Source organism: Scyliorhinus torazame, chromosome 16 (genome assembly GCF_047496885.1).
Source record: "Scyliorhinus torazame isolate Kashiwa2021f chromosome 16, sScyTor2.1, whole genome shotgun sequence".
In the NCBI taxonomy this organism is placed as follows: Eukaryota; Metazoa; Chordata; class Chondrichthyes; order Carcharhiniformes; family Scyliorhinidae; genus Scyliorhinus; species Scyliorhinus torazame.
The window spans coordinates 184,726,612-184,746,705 of NC_092722.1; the positions used below are offsets into that span (position 1 = coordinate 184,726,612).

Genomic DNA, 20,094 nt, shown 5'->3' on the forward strand with positions numbered 1-20,094 from the left:
ACCTGTTCGGGGAGGCTGGTACGGGAATTGAACCGTGCTGCTGGCCTGCTTTAAAAGCCAGTGATTTAGCCCAGTGTGCTAAACCAGCCCCTACCATTCCTGCCATAGGGACATCCCCCTGTTACAATTTCACATTGTCTCAACAACAAGCAAATGGAAAGCCAGGTGTGACGAATGGAGGATTTTAGGAGTATTGGACTCCTAACATTGGGACAATGTAAAGGTTAAAAGTCTGGGTTGTGGTGTGTTTGACTGCAATGGTCATGTTTTTAAAAATGTTTTTGTTGTTCGGCATGTGGCGCAGTGGTTAGCACTGGGACTACAGAGCTGAGGACCCGGGTTTGAATCCCGGCCCTGGGTCACTGTTGAGTTTGCACATTCTCCCCATGTCTGCGTGGGTTTCTCCCCCACAACCCAAAGATGTGCAGGATAGGTGGATTGGCCACGCTAAATTACCCCTTAATTGGAAAAACAATAATTGCGTACTATAAATTTATTTTTTTTAAAAATGTTTTTGTTTTGTAAAGGCCTGGGAGCCAGGATGTGAAATTGACAAAAGGAATGTGGTTTTTCATTCTGAGCTAATGCACTGTGGTTTGACTGGGGAAAGTCCCTGGGGAGTTACTGTACTTTCATCCTGCAGAGGTCATTTGATTTCAGTTCGGGGAGATTAGGTCATTGCTGGATGAAGCCAAGGGATGCAGAGAGACATTTTGCAAAAGAAGGCTGTGGGAGAGAGAAGAGGTAAATTCTGATCTGTCTGACGCTGAGTCCATAAGTCTTTCACAGTAAGATAGTCATAAAAGAGTAATAATATTTAAAGCAGAGCTGGCTTGACGTTATTGAACGTAAAGGCAGTGAGTGCGTGTGAAACGATTGCATTCTTTCAGGGTTTGAAATTTAAATAGGGTAGCGATTGGAGATGGCTCTTACAGTTGCAAACACTTTCCTGGGGGTCGAAGCAATTACTCGGGATGGTTTACAAAGGGAGACTAAAACAAAACATTTGGGTTTGGCGGAGAAACTGCGGTTAACCTTATCAAAAGGGGTGAGGAAGGTAGAGATAATGCAAGCCATAGCTCAATAGTTAAAATTGCTAGAGGCACAGCCAGAATCATGAGAATTAGCTAGAATTCAATTAGAATTGAAGTGAAGAAATTGGAAATAACAGCAAAGGAAAAGGATCCCAGCCATTGTTGGGATCTGGTCTGGGATTTTAGACAGGTCAGTAACACAGGGCCAACTGCTTTTAAGTAGTTCCTCACCTCTGGCCTGTGTGCTTAAGGCAACAAGTTTTGATTTTAAACAGTCGTATAACTGCCTCTGACCGGCTAGCGCAGGCAATAGAAGGTGGAGTATAATCATTTGCAGGCTGCTATATACCTGACTTTGAGCCTGATGAAATGTACAGAGTTCATAAAGAGGACATAGTTCAGAGAGAAGCTTCTCTCGTGTTTATCATTACTGCACCTTCCCTCTCATGCCCATCCCACCTTCATCCTAATTTGGGAGGGGTTTTTCTCCTCTTATTTCACTTGCTCGATTGTTTTTTTCCAGACAGGCTGGAGACGTACAGTCGGAGGGCTCTCAGGCTGACACCAACCCCTCTCCGTAGACAGGTATCAGGAGTGATTCCCAGGTGAGACCACTGCCTCTGCCACCAGACACTGCAGCCTCTGTCTGGTATGTTCCTGCCCAGTGTGGTTCAGATTGGGAACTGAACACGCTAACCTGCAACTGACCCTGGCGTGTGACAGTGTTTGTATTGTCTTTGTTGTGGCACGAACTGAACTACAAGTTAATTTACAAACAATCTTTAGTATGGGATGTGTTACAATCATTATGGGATGGTAGCATGACTAAATAAATATACGGTGCAAACAGTACCTCTAAGCAAGAGTTTGGCAGCCTTAAAATGGAGCAGGTTGGGTGGTTGGCGTGCACCATCTATTTTACAGAGCTGACACTGCAGGCAGCCCTGACTCTGACAGCACTGTGCCAAACATGAGACACCTGCCGAAATTTTTATGTTCTCCCACCGGAGCTGAACTGCACCTGATTTGCGCAAATGTGGAAGCGATTCCCAATCCTTAGCCATACAAATATATGCATGGCGAGGGTTGCGAGGGATTCCCTAGGGAATCCTGCCTTCAGGCCTCCATTCTGAGCCCTATAAGTGTCCAAAAGGTAGGTGGGGTTGCTGGGTTACGGGTGGAGGTGTGGGCTTATGTAGGGTGCTCTTTCAGGGGCTGGTATAGACTTGATGGGCCAAATGGCCTCCTTCTGCACTGTAAATTCTATGATTCTCCCAACTATAGAATTTCTGGGTTCCCCCCCTTCCCACCCCCTGCCCCAGTATGGGGGTGACCTGACCTGCCTCCACCCACAGTGACCCCTAAATAAAGAGACCCCCTAAATACAGAGACCCCCACAGAGACCCCTTAAATACAGAGACCCCCTAAATATGGAGACCCTTCCACAGACCTCTTCAGCCGAGAGACCCCTGTCAGGAAGTCACCCAGAAAAGAGACCCCTGTCATGAAGCACTCCTCCCCCCGGAGGAGAGACCCTTGTCTGTAAGCCAGAGAGCAGTCCAGACGGAGGCTAGGAAAAGATAAAAGATGAATGAAACAATGCTGACATTCCCGAGGCGGAGAGTGTCGTGGTCACACTGCAGGCGCAGACTCCGGAGGCAGGAAGGGAATGGGTGACCACCAGGGCAAAACACTTGCTGTCTCAGACAGAGGAAGCAGCACGTGTCAATTCCTGGAAAGAGAAATCCAGTCAGCTGGGTTTAAACCGCCTCAGATCTTTGAGCTGCAAGCCTTTCATTCATATCTCTTTGGCATTGATTTTACTCGGCTGTGATTGACAGCGTCCACACACACACACACATATAGCACAATCGAAAATTGGAGCAGGAGGAGGCCATTCGGCCCTTCGAGCCTGCTCTGCCATTCATTATGATCAGGGCTGTTCATCCAACTCAACAGCTTAATCCTGCTTTCCCCCATATCCTTTTATCCCCTTCGACCCAAGTGCTGTATCTAACTGCTTCTTTTGTTTTGACCTCAACTACTTCCTGTGGTAACGAATTCCACAGGTTGACCACCCTCTGGGTGAAGAACTTTCTCCTCGTCTCAATTTTAAATGGTCTACCATGTATCCTCAGACTGTGACCCCTGGTTCTGGACACACCCACCATCGGGTATATCCTTCCTGCATCTACCCTGTCTCCTTCTGTTAGAATTTTATAGGTTTTTATGAGATCAACCCTAATTTTCTGAACTCCAGCGAATACAATCCTAAATGATTCAATTTTTCCTCCCAGGAATCAGTTTGGTAAACCTTTGTACAATCCCCGAGAGCAAGAACATCCTTCCTTTCATAAGGAGACCAAAACTGCACACAATATTCCAGGTGTGGCCTTACCAAGGCCCTGTATAATTGAAGCAAGACATCCCTGCTCCTGTACTTCTGTTTTGCAGGGGAAAGGCCAGAGGAGATTCCTGCACTGCCTGCCTAGCTCTCTTGCTCTACCTGGTGGTCATCCATTCCCTTCCTGCCTGCGGAGTCTGAGCCTGCAGTGTGACCATGACACTCTCCGCCTCGGGAATGTCAGCATTGTTTCATTCATCTTCCTTCACAGTTGAGTAACTCTTAAGTTCTGTAACCGGAATGTTTAGAAACATCAATCTTTGATTGACAGCTCCTGGACCACTTCAAACAGAGTTAAGTGCTGTCAATTTCCAGCTGACCACTTCAAAATTACTCAAGCATGGAGGGAGGTGATTGGAAAGCACTTACTTTGTTAAGAGTTAACCACTAATTAGCAGAGGCCTCAAACGAATATTTACTGAAACAATTGAAAAGTCATCACATTCAAAATCTCAATTTATCCCGAAGTGCAGGTTTTACATTCACATTGCTCTGTTTTAAAAAGACTTTAATCAATTACCTGCTGGTGACCTACTCAAGCCACATTCAATTACAGAAATGTATTTAAATGTCTGTGGTATGGTAACCTACTAAGGTGCTTAAATCTGTAACAATCACCGGGCAGATTTCCCATTGTACAGCTTTGGTACGCAGATGGCAGGAGTGGAGGAGGAAGAGGACGATCAACATGGATCCTGTCAAGCGAAGGTGCGGATGGAAAATGCTGAGGGTCTTGTTACAGGCGTGTGATCCTCTCCGGCTGACTTTCCTCTGGGCGACACTGTACACCTGGAGATACTTGACACCTGGAGAGCTGGATCTTTGCCTTGTCAGGGGATGGCCTGTGTCAGGTGTAAAGTATCACCTGGGTTGTGGAGATTTCCCGAGCACACAGCTCTATGTTATCAGTACCGTACACGCCCACCAGAATCCTGAAGAATCTCACGCACTTTCAAATAAGCCAATCTGTCCCAATTTACACCTTGGTGGTCTAGACAAAATCTTATCAACTTGTTCACCACACCAGCTCAGTAAGTTTTCCAAATTACCCGCACCTTATTATGGAGCTGCTTGTCCCTCAGCATCCTTCTTTTGCAGCAAAAATACTATTCTTATTTACAATATTCCTATTGATTGTGGAAGCTATGTAATAACCTTTCGCTCCCTCTTCCTTTTCCAGCCTCCTCTCCTCAGTATGCCTGTGGGTTTATGGGCACCAGTCATCACCTGATACCTCACTCAAGTATCACAGGATCTCAGAAACAGGAGGAGGCCATTCAGCCCCTCAAGCTTGTTTCACCATTCAATTGGAAAGTATCATGGCCGATCAGTATCTTAACACCATTTACCTGCATTGGTTCTAAACCCTTTATCCCCTTAACCTAACAAAAAATCAATCCACCTCAATGTTGAAATTTTCAATTGATGCCCAACCTCAACAGCTTTTGGGGAAGGGAGGGAGTTCCAAATTTACACTATCTTTAGTGTGAAAAAATACTTCCTGATATCATAGAATCCCGTACAGTGCAGAAGGAGGCCATTCGGTCCATCGAGTCTGCAATGAGCGTCCGGAAGAGCACCTTACCTCGGCCCACTCCCCCACCCTATTCCTGTAACGCTGTAATCCCACCTAATACTGTGGACACTAAGGGACAATTTAGCACGGCCAATCCATCTAACCTGTACATCTTTGGACTATCATTACTGAACAGTCCAGCTCTAATGTTAAAGTCCCCTTGTTAAAACCATAGAATTGCTACTGTGCAGAAGGTGGCCATTTGGCCTATTGCACTAACCTTCAGAAAGAGCACCCAACCCAGGCCCACACCCCACCCTATCCCCTTAATCCCATAACCCCACCTAACCTGCACATCTTTGGATACCAAGGGGCAATTTAGCATGGCCAATCCACCTAACCTGCCATCTTTGGATACCAAGGGGCAATTTAGCATGGCCAATCCACCTAACCTGCACATCTTTGGATACCAAGGGGCAATTTAGCATGGCCAATCCACCTAACCTGCACATCTTTGGATACCAAGGGGCAATTTAGCATGGCCAATCCACCTAACCTGCACATCTTTGGATACCAAGGGGCAATTTAGCATGGCCAATCCACCTAACCTGCACATCTTTGGATACCAAGGGGCAATTTAGCATGGCCAATCCACCTAACCTGCACATCTTTGGATACCAAGGGGCAATTTAGCATGGCCAATCCACCTAACCTGCACATCTTTGGATACCAAGGGGCAATTTAGCATGGCCAATCCACCTAACCTGCACATCTTTGGATACCAAGGGGCAATTTAGCATGGCTTATCCACCTAACCTGCACATCGTTGGACTCCCTGCATGAGATGAAAAAGTTTCTCTCCATGTACCCCATCAGGTACTCCAATCATCTTAAACATCTCAATTAGATCACTGGTTAAATGGCAGCACAGTGGTTAGCACAGCTGCCTCACGGCGCCGAGGTCCCAGGTTCAATCACGGCTCTGGGTCACTGTCCGTGTGGAGTTTGCACATTCTCCCCGTGTTTGCGTGGGTTTCGCTTCCACAACCCAAAGGTGTGCAGGGTAAGTGGGTACTCTACATTTATTTTTTTTAAAAGGATCACTGATTATATGTCTATTTTTCATTTGTGAACCCAGTTGGTGAGTTTGTTGGTGACAGTGTTACTTAACTGTGGAAAATCTTGTCAAACATCAGTGGTGCTAGATTACGTTCAAGCACGGCGTACCTAGTTGTTCATTCAAACTTCACCCCTCTGCTTCTTGATCTACAGTGGTTCCTTGTCCATACACATCTCCAATTTAGAATTCTTATCCAAGTGTCTAAATCTCTCCATTGCTTCATACTCTCCCTAACCTTGTAACCTCCTCCAGTTCAAGAACAAGAACATTGCATTTCAGTAGCTCTGTGTATCCTTCACTTCCTTCATTCCAGCATTGGCAGTCACACTTTCAGCTGCTTGAATCCCAAACTCTGGAATTTTCTCCCACCTCTCCACCCTCCATCTCACCATCTCTCCATCCTCCACAACTCAATCCATTCCACCACCTAATTCTCCACCCCCTATACTCCATCTCTCCAACCTCCCCAGCTCAATCACTTCAACCCTCGACCTCGCCACCTCTCTCCTTTCCATCTTTTGACCCTCTATCCTCCACTTCTCCTCACTACCTCTCGATCTCCCCACCTCTCCCCAAACCACTGTAATGCTCCACCTCTCTAATTCTACACTTTCCTACACTCCACCTCCCTTCTCCCAACCTCTCCATCTTGCCCATCTCAACCTCTCCGCCCTCCACCTCCCTCCTTTCCATCTCTCTAAACTCCATGGGCGGGATTCTCCGACCCCCCGCCGGGTCGGAGAATCGCGGGGGGGCGGCGTGAATCCCCGCCGGCTGCCGAATTCTCCGTCGCCGTGGATTTGACGGGGGCGGGAATCACGCCGCGCCGGCCGCTGGCAGCGGCCCCCCGGCGATTCTCCAGCCCGCGATGGGCCGTGTGGCCGCCCGTTTTCGGCCGGCATAAATTAGAGTAGGTACTTACCGGTGGGACCTGGCGGCGCGGGCGGCCTCCGGGGACCTAGGGGGGTGTGGGGGGATCTGCACCCGGGCGGTGCCCCCACGGTGGCCTGGCCCGCGATTGGGGCCCACCGATCCGCGGGCGGGCCTGTGCCATGGGGGCACTCTATCCTTCCGCATCGGCTGCTGTAGTCCTCCGCGATGGCTGACGCGGAGAAGAACCCCCCCCTGCGCATGCGCTGGGATGACGCCAGCACACACTGGCGCTCCCGCGCATGCGCCAACTCGCGCCGGCCGGCGGAGGCTCTTCGGCGCCGGTTGGCGTAGCGCCAAGCCCCTTCCCCGCCGGCTGGCGCGGCGCAAACCACTCCGGCGCCGGCCTAGCCCCTGAGGATTCCGCACCTTTGGGGCGGCCTGACACTGGAGTGGTTCACGCCACTCCGTCCCGCCGGGACCCCCTGCCCTGCTGGGTAGGGGAGAATCCTGCCCCATGTCTTTACCCTCCACTTCTCAACCCTCAATCCTCCACCTCCCAACCCTCCACCTGTTTCCTCCACCTCTCGACGCTCCATCTCCTGACCATGTCCCCCACCTCTCTAATTCTCCACTTCTCTACCCTCCATCTGTTCCTCAAAGTCACTCCTAAAATCTACCTTTTTGACGCAGCTCACCTCGGCTGATATTTCCTTCTTCGGCTCAGTGTTATTTATTTTTTTGACAGCACTCTTGTGAAGCACCCTAGGATGCCTATTTTGTTAGAAGATCAGCTAATTGCAATTTGTCATTTTTGTACTAAATGTCTCTACGCTGTAACTCAGCTGTGGTGTGGATTCATTGGTTGTATTGTTACACGGTAGAGAAAGTAAGCACTGAGTTCATACTCGTACAGCACTGATCAAAAAATATGCCCTCTGTTATCATAGTTCAGACTAAGTCCTGCAACGGGAAACATAATTTCTAATTTACTTTTAACTTCTAATTATTATTTGACAGATTCAGGTCAAGACGATACTATTCCCAGGACCCTGGGAAGCATCAAAGATGAGAGGGACCTTGATGTGCATGTACTGCGGTCCCTTAAGGTAGCAGAGCAGGTGGATACAGTGGTTAAGAAGTTATATGGTATACTTGCCTTTATTAGCCGAGGCATCGAGTTTAAGAGAATGGAGGTTCTGTGGATATTGGTTACTTTGACTTCAATAGTGGCCTCACTATTGAAAACCCTGCCATCACTTCAGGTGTGAGTTCAGCAGAGACACTCCAATGAGGTATCAAAGCACATTGGGACTTTCACTTAGCACAAATCAAGAGAGGATGAGAGAACATTGGGAAAACAAAACTAAAAGAAAAATTGAATTTGCAAAGCAATGTTGTTTATTTTTTGCCACAGCCTCTTACAATACCTCAATGAGTTCCACAGATTTGAAACGTTAACTCTGTTTTTCTCTCTCCACTGATGTTGCTGCGTTTGTCCAGCACTTTCTGTTTCTATTTCAGATTTCCAGCACCGCAGTGTTTTGCTTTGATTTTCTCTTATACCTCCTGAGTTGCGATGTGTACATTATTAAACAAGCTGCACATCTTAATGTGGCCGGCACGGTAGCATTGCTGCCTCACAACTCCAGGGACCCGGGTTTAATTCCAGCCTCTGGTGACTGTCTGTGTGGAGTTTGCACTTTCTTCCCGTGTCTGCGTGGGTTTCCTCCGGGTGCTCCGGTTCCCTCCCACAGTCCAAAGATGTGCAGGTTAGGTGGATTGGTTACGCTAAATTGCCTCTTACTGTCCAACGGTTAGGTGGGATTGCTGGGATACGGGTGGAGGCATGGCCTTAAGTACGGTGCTCTTTCAAGGACCGGTATAGACTGGATTGGCCGAATTGCCTCCTTCTACGCTGTAACTTCTGCGAAAATAAAGTTCAAGTGCTATTATCCAGTAACTATCTGAGAATCAAATGTGGAGGACAGTTAAAATTATTATCAATAAAGTTGGACACCTTCAACTGAGGGAACTCAGGAACCTGAAGCTTGTTCCCTGGATATTCATGTGTTTGGCCTTCTGTTATAATGATGTGAATAATCTGAATATTCAGGGAGTATTAAAATCAGCTCCATGCCCCTATTTTTAGGTAAGAACTTCCTTTTTAAGACCCAATAATAAATCGTAACAAGATCATATCAACACTTATACAAAAGTGCAGCTTTGAGGAGAATATGGAATTGGATAGTCTCAGTATTGTTTTATGACGTGACTTCAAAAATGGGCAGATACAAGTTTATTATGTGGTGGCTCAGTGGTAGCACGTCGGTCTCTAACTCAGAAGATTGTAGGTTCAACTCCCATTGCAGGACTTTATTGCAAAAATTGAGGTTAAAGTGCTAGTTGAGCATAGATTATCATAGAATTTACAGTGCAGAAGGAGGCCATTCGGCCCATCGAGTCTGCACCGGCTCTTGGAAAGCGCACCCTACCCAATGTCAACACCTCCACCCTACCCCCATAACCCCGTAACCCCATCCAACACTAAGGGCAATTTTGGACACTAAGCGCAATTTATCATGGCCAATCCACCTAACCTGCACATCTTTTTGATGTGTACTATTTGAAGTGATGGCTTTTGAATGAGAAGTTGAAACAATGGCCCATGTGCCCTTGCACATGCATGTAAAACATCCCACAGTAATATTTTGAAGAAGAATAGGAGAGTTATTCCTGACGTCCTGGCCAACGTCCCTCAGACAACATCACAGCAACAAATTGCTGCTTGTTCTACACAAAATTGGCTATTGTATTTTCTAAATTACAAAATTGACTGCACTTTAAAAGTAAAGTAAAAAAAAGTAGTCACCATAGTCCCAGATGACCAGAGGCTGCTTTCTCCTTTGAGGGGGGAGAGCTGACTGGTGGTGATTTAACCTGAGGGTCACCCACACCTCAGGCGAGGAGCTACGTTGAGAAGGCGGGGCCTCCATGAATAACTTCAGCCGGTACGGGGATTGAAGCCATGCTGTTGGCCTCGCTCCGCGTCACGAACCAGCTCTTCACCGTCGTCATTGTTGGCTGACTCTCGTTTTGACAATGACTTTTACACAGGGTCACAAGTTTCTGCCACGGGTCTTCCTGTGACTTAGCAGGCTGATTTTCAGCCTGTTAATAGATCTTTGGCCACATGGGGCAGGATTTCCTTTGAGGTAGTGAGATCCAGAGTGCAATATTTAGCTTCCTTTTCTTTCCTTCACTGCCATTGCTCCGCCTCATCATTAAGACGTTATGACTCAAAGTGCGATGCCACTTGATGATAAGCTGTCGCCATTTTGAAGGATTGGTGGTGAGCTCCGCCCAGTCATTAATGTCAATGCTGCCTCACTTTAAGGAAACCTTTAAAGTGTCTTTGAAGTGTTTTCTTTGTCCTCCTGTGGAATATTGGATATTTTAAAGTTGCAGAAACAGACCTATTGAGGGAGATGTTTATGGCCATATGGACATAGTCCAGTGCATCGAAGTTGATTGTGCAGGAGTTTTGTCTGAATGCTTGAGGAGCTGGAGGGAGCATCGATTTGGACCCCGATTTATAATAACCACAGGTTTGTACCGGGTAGGCTAGGTGGCAGGTTACGGAGTTGGCAGAGGGCAGGAATTAGAGGAATGGGGGATCTATTTATAGATGGGAGATTTCCCAGCTTGAAAGCTTTGGAAGATAAATTTAAATTGCCAGCAGGGAATGGTTTTAGGTATTTGCAGGTGCGCGACTTCCTGAGAAAACAGGTGCCGGCCTTTCCGCTGCTGCCGCCATGGGGGATACAGGATAGAGTAGTTTCCAGTACCTGGGTGGGAGAGGGGAAGGTATTGGATACTTACCAGGAGTTTTCGGAGGCGGAGGCAGCTCTGGTGGAGGGGCTTAAGGGCAAGTGGGAGGACGAGCTAGGAGGAGAGATAGAGGCGGGTCTATGGGCCGATGCCCTAAGCAGGGTTAATACCTCATCGTGCGCCAGGCTTAGCCTGATACAATTTAAGGTAGTCCACTGGGCACACATGACAGTGGCTAGGGTGAGCAAGTTTTTTGGGGTAGAGGATAGGTGCGCGGAAACCCAGAAAATCATGTCCACATGCTTTGAGCGTGGCCGAAGCTTAGAGGGTTTTGGCAGGGTTTTGCTAAGGCAATGTCCACGGTGCTAGAAACACGGGTGGTGCCGAGTCCGGAGGTAGCGATATTTGGAGTGTCGGAAGATCCGGCAGTTGAGGGGGCGAAAGAGGCCGACGTCCTGGCCTTTGCCTCCCTGGGAGCCCGGAGACGGATCTTATTAATGTGGAGGGACTTGAAGCCCCCGAGTGTAGAGACCTGGGTCAGTGACATGGCTGGGTTTCTCAGTCTTGAGAAAATAAAGTTTGCCTTAAGAGGGTCAATGTTAGGGTTCTCCCGGAGGGGGCAGCCGTTCGTCAACTTTCTCGGCGAGAATTAAAAATGCCAGGGACGGGGGCGGGATTGTTGTTGTATGGTTGAGGCGTGTGAAGATTGGGCTGGGGGGGGGGGGCAAATGTTTATTTTACCATGTTGATGTAATTCTTTTTGTTACTGTTATAAAAAATTTCAAATACCTTAATAAAATATTATTTATTAAAAATTTTTTAAAAAATGTTACGATGGTCCAGAACAATGATTCTCACACCTGAGAGATCCTTGAAAATGACAGATAGAAATGGCGACATCACCTGTGGGTCGACCTGCACCATCATCGTGATCAGTGGCTACAGTGGCTTGGCAACAGGAGTCACCAGCGACCCATGCGACACCTGATAACCACCTCGTAGGCACCACTTTTGGCAGAACCTGCCTCTCACAAATCAACAAAGGTGCACCACGTGCCATCTAATCCCCAATGGATTTGCTGCATGTCCATCATCTTGGGTAAATGGAAGGACACTGACGATGATGGCTTGTGAAACTTTCCTCCATTAAAGGTGCTACATAAATATAAGTTGTTGTTGAATGTATGAATGCATATCGTCTGGTGTTGATTGTGCTCTGGACCTTCAGCTTTGAAGGCAGGTGATTCCTGACTAAAGTAAATGTTTAACAATGACTAAAATTTGGAAAGTATTATCGGCAATGAGTGTACTAAATGAGCGCATATTACAAAAGAGTGTTTTGTTTATCATGTTGAGGGGTGTTGGATGGTGAGTATTGGTGTCATGCACTCTCAAATATGGATCTATGTTGGCTTTTAGGCAGGCAATTCTTTTGGGGGTGGTCCTCACTGAGGGGGTGTGGGCGGCATGGTTCTGGGGGGATGGGGGTGGGCTGGCCCTCCCACCCTCCCAGTACACTCCCTGATTTGAGGGTCACTCTGGAAGCCCTCCTATCCTTAGGTGGGATTCCCACTTATGTGGTGATTGGGATTGGTCTCTACTTATTTTAGTTCTTGCCCCACTATATCCTATTGCCCCTTTGAGGACAGCACTGCTGCTGGTGGTCTGGTGATCGATTTTGTCCTTTAACCATGGATTGAGAGATGGGAGTGTGGAAGTTCGGACTCTTGCTCTTCGCTTTTGTTCTTGTTCTGTTTTTACTTCCGTTAAGAGACCCTAGCATTAAAGTTTGGCTGTGCCCAGTCCTTTCTCTGTCTTTATTTTTGCCATTTTGAAGATGTAAGACAGCTGCCTGACCCGGCCCGGATTTGGAAAAGAATTTAAATTGCGTTGGCCAATTCACTTAACCTGCACATCTTTGGACTGTGGGAGGAAACCAGAGCACCCGGAGGAAACCCACGCCGACACGGGGGACGACGTGCAAACTCCGCACAGTCACCCGAGGACAGAAACGAACCTGGGACCCGTTGCTGTGAGGCAACGGTGCTAACCACTGTGCCACCACGCCGCACAAATGGGGTGCGTTGTAGGGCAGGAATGTCGCCTGTATCCCGTTTGGGAGCAGGCAGATCATTTATCCGCGCGGAAGGAACATGTTGGGGATTTTGCCCCTGATTCATCCGCTCTTATTCGTTCCCAGTTATGGAATGAGCATTGCTTTGGTGCTGCACCTGGTTACCCAAAGCCACCTGTCAGAACAATCCAAATAAATAGACATTTCAGAAGACATTCTCAGCCAAAGGGTGATTTTGCCTGGCCAAACATTCGCCATGCATCTTTCATAAAGAAGTTTATTCACATCAGGAGTTGACATTTACATTCCCGTGGCCTAAAGGCAAATGACAATTAAAGAAAATAATGTGGTTGTGACGCTGCCGCCTTCCAGACAGTGAGAGGCTGAGATTTGCTCTCCCGAGGCTTGACGCTTGGCGACAACCCCTAGCACGAGCATGCGCCCCAGCCACCAAGAGCACGCGCCAATTGGCTCCGCCCGGGCGCCGGCGCCTGCCCCTCTCATTGGCTGCCGGATGGCTCCGGGGGGGGAGGAGAGCGCGAAAGGGGGGCTTCGGTCACGTGCCTGCCGATCCAACCAATCGCAGGTGGGAGGAGATGGAGAGGCGGGGCGGGGCGTGCCTCCCACGTGTGCGCCGAGAGCCGCCCACCTGCCATGCCCGATTGGGTTGTCCAGCCTCGCCCTGCTGTGGGTGGTCAGGCGGAGCTGTCAATCACCCGGGGCTTTGAGGGGAAAGGGGGCTGGGGGAGGGGTGAAGGGAGATCGTTGGCCGCAGCTCGCGCTGGCGTTCGCTGTGAATTTGAGTCAGAGCGCGAGCGGGCTGCGAGCCGGAGGGAGGGAGCGCGAGCGGGCGGCAGCTGTGTGACTGGATTTGGATTAAATAAATCACAACATGTCTATTCAAAAAGGGGCAGAAAATGGAGGGAGGGTAACGAACGACACTTAATACTTCCATTTCCCACCTTTTTCAAAATATATATATATAATTATATTTTTTGTCCCTGAGGGGTCGACAGCCTCCAACTCCATTACCAACATGGCCGCCTGCAGCAGCGGCCGGCTCGGCGTCTTCACCCTGTCCGCCTTCAGCGCCTGCTGCTTCTTTCTGAGCCTGTGCCCGCGGCCGGTCGGGGCGGCCGCCGACGAGGGCGACACGGTCATCATCGGCCTGCGGCTGGAGGACACGGACGAGGTGACGGGCATGGAGGAGGGCGTGCTGCGGGTCAGCGAGCGGACGCGGGTCCGGCTGCGGCTGTACGGCCAGCGCATCGACAACAGCACCTGGAGCCGCATCGGCTTCACCGAGTACCGGCGCCCGGGCGCCGGCTTCGACCCGTGCGGGGTGCGCACCTCGGACATCGTGGTGCTGCCGGGCATAGCGGCCGGCCGCCCCGGCAGCGGCGTGATCGAGGTGGAGGTGAAGCCGCTGCGCAAGACGGAGAAGCGCAAAGCCTACTACCTGTGCACGGCGGCCCGGGCGCCGGAGCCGGGCTCGGGGGGGCAGGCCGACTGGCTGTACCACGACACCAAGGACACCATGGTGCTGGTGGTGGAGGAGAGGAAGTCCATGATGCCCTTCTGGCTGCAGGTCATCTTCATCTCGGTGCTGCTCTGCCTCTCGGGCATGTTCAGCGGCCTGAACCTGGGGCTGATGGCGCTGGACCCCATGGAGCTGCGCATCGTGCAGAACTGCGGCACCGAGAAGGAGAAGAACTACGCCAAGCGCATCGAGCCGGTGCGCCGCCAGGGCAACTACCTGCTCTGCTCGCTGCTGCTGGGCAACGTGCTGGTCAACACCACCCTGACCATCCTGCTGGACGACATCGCCGGCTCCGGCGTGGTGGCCGTGGCCGTCTCCACCCTGGGCATCGTCATCTTCGGCGAGATCGTGCCGCAGGCCATCTGCTCCCGCCACGGCCTGGCCGTGGGCGCCAACACCATCGTGCTGACCAAGTTCTTCATGCTGCTCACCTGCCCGGCCTCGTACCCGGTCAGCCGCCTCCTGGATGTCATCCTGGGCCAGGAGATTGGCACCGTCTACAACCGCGAGAAGCTGCTGGAGATGCTGCGGGTCACCGACCCCTACAACGACCTGGTGAAGGAGGAGCTCAACATCATCCAGGGCGCCCTGGAGCTCCGGACTAAAACGGTGGAAGACGTGATGACCCCCCTGCGGGACTGCTTCATGATCACCAGCGACGCCACCCTGGATTTCAACACCATGTCCGAGATCATGGAGAGCGGATACACCAGGATTCCCGTCTGCGAAGGCGAGCGGTCAAACATCGTTGACCTGCTTTTTGTGAAGGACTTGGCATTTGTGGACCCTGACGACTGCACCCCTCTGAAAACCATCACCAAGTTTTACAACCACCCCTTGCATTTTGTTTTCAACGACACGAAACTGGATGCAATGCTGGAGGAGTTTAAAAAAGGTGGGATAATGTTGATTTGTTTTTTTCCCCTCTCTTGCTGGTCTTGTCGTTCAAACAGTCTCGCGTACGTCGATTCTTTTCAGATGATTTTATATTGCTTACCTATCCTACCTATGTAATCAACGACCACATTTTCTCCTCGTCCTAAAACAATTACGGTGGGTGTAAAGGTTCATCAGCTGCCCATTTCTACAAGTCTGTTACCTGCAAACATTTTATGGACATCCCACTTTCTCCTGATGTTTCTGATTCATAAGCTTCTTTACCCCTGATAGGGCATTCTCTTCCCTCCCCACCCCATGAGCTCTGGTTATGATTGAACAATGGCAGTAATATAAAAGGCATTGAAGGATAAGTGGTGTCATTTTCCTTTCGATAGGTGGAGTGGAGGTCAGCTAGGTTATGATACTTTTGTAAATCCCACCAGCTATATCCTTTCAGACAAATTTTCTTTGGGTTTTCAGTAGCACCGTTCATATTGCATAAACTGATAAAATTTGATTTCTAGAAATGTGCAGTTGCATGAAATTTATTAACCCAATCCCTGTCAGATTGTATTCAAGACTAGAGTCTACTCGTGACTAGTCTGGTAGGTGACATGCCACTGGTTTGCCAGCATTTTAGAGATAGTATACTTTGAAATTCAGTACATGTAGATACACGTATAATGTAGTGGAAATCTGATGTTAGCTTGGGTTTTGCTACACCTTGTGGTGAAACTAAATTTGGTTTAGCAAATATATTGAATATGGCATTTGGTTTGTAAAAAAAAATATGATCTAACAAAAATAATGCATGTGTCTGCCTGGATTTATTTTCTTGCCGATCGTAATCCATGTACTATGTGCAAAAGTGCATGTGTCTGAAGCAAGTTGCATTTAAATTCCATCCTCTATGCACTATATCTGTCAGGAATTTGGTGCTTTTTGGGCAGGGAGGCTGAAATTTCCAAAATGTAATTTTTACATTTTTGTGGCTGACTGCAAATGCATTGAGGGTTCCATCTATATAATGGGAATTTGAGATATTAGGTCAGCAGCAAAAGAGAATAGAATTTACAATCTCAGTCTCTCTCTTCCCTTCTGAAATGAATGGAGAAATTGACTTGTGAAGCCAGTATAAATATGCACATATAGAATGTCAAGGGCATTCACCCCTGACAGCTTGTGAGGGGCACTTATTTGCAGCTACCCTGCAAATACATTGCTGTAAGTATTTTACAGTACTAAGATGTGCTCTGAACAAATCATTAGACTTGTCAGAAGAATCAGCTACCAGTTTTATTCATGTGTCCAAAAAATGTAGTTTTGCAACATTCTTTGACTGATATTGCATAAATGTTCTGGTGTAATTGGTGAATTTAACCCATATCTTTGAAATGATTTCAATATGTTTAATCTTTGCCCACAGGTAACGTTTCTGTCTTTCAATCTATATTTTTAAGAATTCATTTGAATTGCATAAAGCTTTGAAATATATTATTGAACCTGGAGAACTTGTAAATGCTCATGTATGTTGACGATTTTTAGATGTATGACATTGAGTAGCACGATGCATTAAGTGTCAGGATTTTCCCTTGCTTGGGTCAAGCAGGGGGCACTGAGTGAAATTGCAACATGTGGTTTCTCGTGATGTTTTGATTTTGGGCTGTTTGATTCTAGACCAATAAGGACTGGGGAGATTTTGTGGCAGGAGCAGAGGCAGGTGAACTGTCCACTCAGCAATGTATAATGCTTCTCTAGCTGTAGATGGAGATTATATTGCACCAGTTTTAATTGGTCCATGTAATAAGAGGCACCATGTTATAACTGGTGTCTTCTGCCATCAGCGGATGTAGCAATTCTACAGGTGTACTACTGTCAGAGGGGCTGGAGTGTCTCTTTGTGCCATTTAAAATGCAAATCTGGGTTCTGGGATCAATTTTGATATGTCCTGCTTGCTCTATTCACTATCACTTGATTGTCTAATCAAAGAAGATCTTACCAGGTAAATTTGTGTTTAGTTTTGTTCGGCTGGAAGCAGGAGTACTTCACCAGTCCCTGTGGAAATACAGTGGGCTGTCATCTCATGCCGCCTTGGCTTCCCTCCATCATCTCATGGCAGCCTCTAGCTGCTTGAACAGGTGGCAAGCCTGTGCACTCCACTGGGTGGCTGACTAAAAGTCAGAAGCAGCCAAATTTTGTGATTACTCGAGTGCAATTGAGTTTGGTCACACAACATGTCATTTGTACAGAATAATACATTGTTCTGTATTGCTTTGAATTGTACTCTGTATATTTATGCCTATTGCTACTTGTGGTTTAAAATGAAGACCAAGAGAGGAAACAAATAAGAATATTATCGAAAGGATAATCCATCTCCACCTCCTGAGGTCCCGAGCATCATAGATGTCTGCATTAGCCAATTCAAAGCATTCCACATGACATCAAGAAATGGCTTAAGGCCCTGTATACTGCTAAAGCCTTGGGCCCTGAAACCATTCCGGTCATAGTACTGAAGGCATGTGTTTCAGAACTAACCAAGCTGTTCCAATACAGCTACAACACTGGCATTTACTTGAAAATGTGAAGAATTGGCCAGTATAGTCCTGTACACAAAAAATACAACATTTCCAAACAGGCCAATTACTGCCTCATACATGTAGTCCCGATCATCAGCAAAGTGATGGAAGGGATCATCGACAGCTCTATGAAGCGGCACTTAGTCAACAACAGCGTGATGATAGTTTCTCATTTTGTGTTCCGCCGACCACTCGGCTCCTGACTTCATTGCAGCCTTGGACCAAACATGGACAAAATTGAACTCCAGAGGTGAGAGTGACTGCCCTTTGCATCAGAGCAGCAGTTGACCGAGTATGGTACCAAGAAGCCCGACCAAGACTAAAGCCAATGGCAAAAACTCTCCACTAATTGGAGTTGCACCTTGCACAAAGGAAGGTTAACCGTTTCAGTCCCTGGTCATGACTGCAGGTGTTCCTCAGGGTTATTGTCTGAAGCTTAACAATCTTCAGCTGCTTCATGAATAACCATCCCTCCATCATAAAGTCAGAAGTGGAGATGTTCATGGGCGATTGCATTATGTTCATCACCAGCCATGACTCATCAGACACTGAAGCACTCCATGTCCATATGTAGAGGGCCTCAACTTTTTTACAATTTATATAAATGACTTGGATGAAGGTATGGTTGTGAAATTTGCTGACTGACAAAGATAGGGAGGAAAGTAAATTGTGAAGAGGAGATCAGGAGACTACAAAGGGACAACAATATGTTTAAGTGAGTGGGTGAAGATCTATCAAAGGGAGTAAAATGTGGGCGAATGTGAAATGGTCCATTTTGTCAGGAAGAATAAAAACAAATTACTTATTATTTACAAATCACAAATGTCTAGAGTGCAGATAGAGCAAGTATTTGGGAAAGCTAATAGAATGTTATTTTTTATTGTGATTGGAATTGATTATAAAAGTTAGGGAGGTTATAGTTTACTTGTACAGGGCACAGGTGAGACCACAATTCTTACAGTGCAGAACAAGGCCATTCGGCCCATCGAGTCTGCACCTCCCCTCTGAAAGAGCCTCCACCTAGGCCCACTCTCTCATATCCCTGTAACCCTGCGCATTGACCATGGCCAATCCACCTAACCTGCAAACCTTGGACTGCGAGGAACACCCGGAGGAAACATGCACAGGGAGAAAGTGCAAACGCCACACAGTCACCCAAGGCCAGAATTGGACCTAGGTCCCTGCCGCTGTGAGGCAATGTGCTAACCATTGTGCTATGTGCTGTCCTAAAACATCTAAGTCTGGTGTACAGTATTGGCCTTTTTTAAGGAAACATGTTAATGCATTAGAAGCAGTACAGAGAAGGTTTACTAGACTAATACCTGGAATAGGCGGGTTGTCTTATGAGGAGATATTGGGCAGGTTAAGCTTGTATTCACTGGAGTCTAGAGTAGAGATGAATTGATAGAAACTGAGGGTCGTGACAGGGTGGATGTGGAGAGGATGTTTCCTCTTGTGGGAGAATCCAGAACTCGGAGTCAATGTCGAAAAATAAGGGGTTGCTTGTTGACTGACTTTTTTTTTCTCCTTCACTTCAAAATGTCTTTGAAGATTTTTAAGGCAGAGCTAGATAGATTCTTGATTAACAGGCAGGATTGTGGAGTTGAGGTTCCATCAGATCAGCCATGATATTGAATGGCGGAGCTGATTCAAAGGACCTAATTTGTATGTTCGTAAGTCAAAAGTGTGATGGAATACTGTTCACTAAGGGGCTGGTTTAGCACAGTGGGCTAAACAACTGGCTTGTAATGCAGAACAAGGCCAGCAGCATGTGTTCAATTCCTGTCCTGGCCTCCCCGAATGTAACTTCATTGAAGCCTACTTGTGACAATAAGCAATTATTATTATTACTTACCTGGATGATTGCAGCTCCTACAATGCTCAAGATGTTTGACACTATCTAGGACAGAACAGCCCGCTTGATTGGCACCACATATGCTACCTTAAACTTTCACACCACTGAGATACACACTGAGATACATCGGCAGCAGTGTGCACCATCTACAAGATGCACTGCGGCAACTCACCACAGGTCCTTCGTTAGCCACATTTTTAACTCATTACCTTGAAGGACATGGGCAACCGATGCATTGGAACACCACTACCTGCAGCTTCCCCTCTAAACCACCCACCATCCTGACTTGGAAATATATTGTCGTCCCTTTATTGTCGCTGGGTCAAAATCATAGAATTTACAGTGCAGAAGGAGGCCATTCGGCCCATTGAGTCTGCACCGGCCCTTGGAAAGGG

General features: G+C 47.8%; 1 protein-coding gene and 1 long non-coding RNA gene across 6 annotated transcripts in view; one reads left to right on the plus strand and one right to left on the minus strand.

The window, feature by feature from the left end:
• Positions 1-8,327: 8,327 nt before the first annotated feature.
• LOC140393293 (uncharacterized) lies at positions 8,328-14,447 on the minus strand. Its single transcript, XR_011935568.1, has 2 exons — positions 14,309-14,447; positions 8,328-8,871 (listed from the first exon to the last, which is right to left on the minus strand). It is a non-coding gene; the product is annotated as an uncharacterized lncRNA (long non-coding RNA).
• Positions 13,650-20,094, plus strand: part of LOC140393292 (metal transporter CNNM2-like) — a 288,505-nt gene continuing 282,060 nt past the window's right edge. For 2 of the 5 annotated variants that reach the window (XM_072479591.1, XM_072479596.1), the window contains exon 1: positions 13,655-15,284. In XM_072479591.1, coding sequence (XP_072335692.1) covers positions 13,886-15,284 — 1,399 coding nt within the window. In that variant the 5' untranslated portion in view covers positions 13,655-13,885. Of the gene's footprint in view, positions 15,285-20,094 lie in introns of all 5 variants that reach the window. The other 3 variants (XM_072479593.1, XM_072479592.1, XM_072479594.1) reach the window with 3 other exon arrangements.